This window comes from Nestor notabilis, unplaced genomic scaffold (genome assembly GCF_000696875.1).
Source record: "Nestor notabilis isolate BGI_N333 unplaced genomic scaffold, ASM69687v1 scaffold11836, whole genome shotgun sequence".
Lineage (NCBI taxonomy): Eukaryota > Metazoa > Chordata > Aves > Psittaciformes > Psittacidae > Nestor > Nestor notabilis.
The window spans coordinates 3,521-7,135 of NW_009933347.1; the positions used below are offsets into that span (position 1 = coordinate 3,521).

General features: G+C 37.3%; 1 protein-coding gene across 1 annotated transcript in view; it reads left to right on the forward strand.

Annotated features, from left to right (window-relative positions):
* Positions 1-1,316: 1,316 nt before the first annotated feature.
* PEPD (peptidase D) overlaps positions 1,317-3,615 on the forward strand; it is a gene marked incomplete at both ends in the record, with an annotated part of 93,517 nt that continues 91,218 nt past the window's right edge. Inside the window, 2 exons of the mRNA XM_010016841.1 lie at positions 1,317-1,500; positions 2,741-2,868. Of these exons, the coding sequence (XP_010015143.1) occupies positions 1,317-1,500; positions 2,741-2,868 (312 nt within the window). The remainder of the gene's footprint in view (positions 1,501-2,740; positions 2,869-3,615) is intronic.

The following is a 3,615-nucleotide window of genomic DNA, read 5'->3' on the forward strand; positions in this document are numbered from 1 at the left end:
ATTTTATTAGCTTTTTATGCTGTGTCTGCAGCAAGAAATGATAGGGTTTTAATTTCTGATGCTGATAAAATCTTTCAAGAGATTACTTTAATGCAACTGTAAATCAAAGGTTACTTTTCAGATTGCCTATGAAAACTATGTAATAATTAAGATATGGAACTTCGCTTCTCTAAGGTTAAGTCTCTCGGCAGTTGATTTCTTGTCATCTTAACATAGTAACAATTTAACTGCACCTTTCTGTCATCTCCTCTGGAAGCATATCAGATGGAAAATAACCATCCACCCAGTTAGGGTTCAATAAGCTGAGATGGAGAGACAAACTGAACTTAAATCATAGGATTTTATTGATAAAACACTATTCATCAATAGTATAGCACAGCTTTGCTATATCAAACATTAAAAAAAGGGAATGTTCTCTCCCCATCTGATTTAAAAAAAATAAATCCTGCAAGAAGCTATTGTGCTTCTTCTGGTAAAGCTCAGAAATGTGCAGGTATGGACCTATAAAAAATACGAATGAATCAGCAATATACTCTTGTAATACTGTAAACACCTTAAATTACTTAATAACCAGTTTAATTTAAAAGAAAGCTCTCTACTTTTAAACAGTTGCTGCTCTGTTGAGTACTACCTTTCAGAAACTTTCTGGGCTGCCTTACGGGCAGGTGGTGATGTAGGAGATCATTGGTACCCAGGACATGCTTCTTGGGCCATGTGTGTGTGAGTTCAGCCACTTGCTGAAGCCTCTTGTATGCATGCAAGAGTAAACGTATGTATATAGACAAGAAGACTGCAGACACTGTGTGAGTATGGGGAATGCTGTTGCCCTGCATCTGCTATCCATCATGTTTTCTCTCCAGTCCCTGTTTCAGCTACTGAACATTTCCCAGAAGGGCTTTCTGAAGTTTGCCCAGCTTAATGTAATCTTTCGCTTCTGTTTTCAGTAACTCAGGACTTGTTTTCTTCTCTCGTGTTCTGCCTTCACTCAGCTGACCTAGGCTGTTGCTTTCTGCACCTGCTTTTTACATTGCTTTACCTATAGGAATGTAATGAGTGACATGCTGTGGGCCATAGCTGCAGTGAGCCCTGTCTTCTGTTGTCCTCATTTTCCTTTGGTACTGGTATGAGCAATGGTTGATCGTTGCTTGAGTGATGCTTATATACAGCATCTGTTCCCCTTGAGCGATTAGCATCTTGTTTTTAGAGTTGAACTAAACTTCCTTTCTGTTCTAGACTGAAGTAACAAACACCGTGAGTCTGAATCGTGCTAATCACTGGCTTTGTCTTTCATTATTTGTCTGTTATATCTTTTCTAGACCCTCTTTTTGGCTGGGGAATGAGACCTTGAAAGTGCCTGTCTCACTCTTTGCCTTGAATAGACGACGACTGTGTGATCGCCTGAGACTGAATAAGGATGTCGACAAGAATTCAGTTGTTCTGCTACAGGGTGGAGAGGAAACCCAGAGATACTGTACTGATACTGGTATTGTGTTTCGCCAGGTAAGAGCTGAATCAGAACTTCAAGTAAAATTAAGAAACTCTTCAACAGCATGAATTTTTAAATGATTTTTAATTATTTTCCTTTTATCTCTCGTGCACTTTGCCTAGCTTCACTTAAATAAATTGGTTCCTTTATTACATTGCCTCTTCAGCTTCCAGTTACTCTGTCTTTCAGTGCTTTAATATGTAGGCCCAAACCTGTTCAAGGTCCTAGCACCTGTCAGTGTTTAATGTAACATCAGAGACAGCAATGGCGTATTTCTTAGTTTTTTTAGTCTCGTCTGTGAGCCAAAAAATAACCTTCTTTCTGTAGTGAAACATGTTACAGTGGACCTAAACTGAATTAATTTGTAGAAAAGCATATTTCAAGCTTTTATAAATAGTATATTCCACAAAACTGGGTGTATCTTAGAATTTACAACTTTGTCCTCTCAGATTAGACTCTTCCTTAAGTACCCATGTGTTCTGTCACAAATAGGACTCAACAACTTGTTATTGTCATGCCAAATGCATTCATAGTCTTTGGGGAAGCTGGCGTAGCAGAACCTTGATTATACCATATACTTTGCACAGCTGCTACAGTACTTTGTTTTGTGAATTTAATGGAGGTGTTGTATGTTATGAAGAAACAAACCCAACAAATTCTAACCTAAATAGCATCTGTCTTAATGTAGTGACTGGTCTGTTTTTGAAGGAGATGCACCATATAGCATATGTCTGTCCTTACCAAAATTAATCTCTATATTATTAATATTTTGCTGTTTGCTTGCTTGCTCTTAAAATAACTCTTGTTCTGTAGTGCAAGTTCCTATTCTGTGGGGAGGTGGGGTCTTCCCTTCAGCACTCGACGTCACAAACTGATGACTGTGCACTCTGCTTTTGTCTTGTCGAATGTGATGTGATTGTTTCTTCCTGATACTACATTCCCTAATTCTAGATTGAAAGAATGTATTTTGTGGTGTGCTTTGTATTTATTGTGCTGAGTTGACCTGTTTGTTTCTTATGGTAGCTTATTAATCTCAGATCCTTTCTAGTTGCCAACCAAGGGATTTGTGTTATTGTAATATTGTGATTGTTATTTCAGTGTGAAAAGCTTTAGATCTAAACCACTTCCACCTCTCCAAAAGCAAAAGAAATCTCTCAGACATGTGGAAGTAGGAATTAGTATGTATTGTAGTGTATTTTTAGAGCTGGTGGAAGTGAGAGTTTTCTTCTAAGAGTATATTTTGTGTTAACTTAGGAATCTTACTTTCACTGGACTTTTGGAGTAACTGAAGCAGGCTGCTTTGGAACAGTAGATGTTGATACTGGAAGATCCATGCTTTTTATTCCACAACTCCCTGAAAGCTATGCCGTTTGGATGGGAAAGTAAGACATACCTTTTAACTGTGTTCCGATATATCTGAATACTTCATATAATGTAACTGTAGAGCTGGACTGCTATCTTATTGTAATCAGATTCCACCAAATCATTTGGTGTGAATCGTAGTGATGCATAATGCAGTGGTACAAAACATGACCAATTGGTGTTGATCATATGATGTCAAATGATCCACCATCATCTAACAGAGATACCTTTAGAATTGGAACCCATGGATCTCATGATATCCATGAAAGGAAGCTGAACCATAAAGAATAGTACACGTCTTGTGTTAGACCAAACAAGTTAAATAGTAGCAGGCTTTTTCAAGTTGCTTTAGCAGTTTGCAGTTACTTTAGCTCATGAAGGTTTTTGAATGGCAGAAGGTAGTTTAGCCTCTTCAATACTTTTTTAGATATGAACTGACAGGCTGGTGAATGCGATTCTAATACTAGTCTGTGAGTATGCCATAAACATCTCTCTATCCACATTGGTAGTAAATATTGTTCAGTGCCATAAAAGTGGAAGAATTGGTTTATTTGTGTGTTCATTTCTTTTCTCAGTCTTAATTGTATTTATGCCCTGTAACAAAGTGTAATTTTTTTTATTGTCTGCATCATCTCAGAACATTGGATTACTTCTAATTTAATATTTTGAGCTCAGGTTGCCTCACTTCTAATTGAAGCTATCACTTATATTTTAATGCTAATTTTGGGAAAAAGAAAACAATGACAACCAATCCCGTATGCTGAACC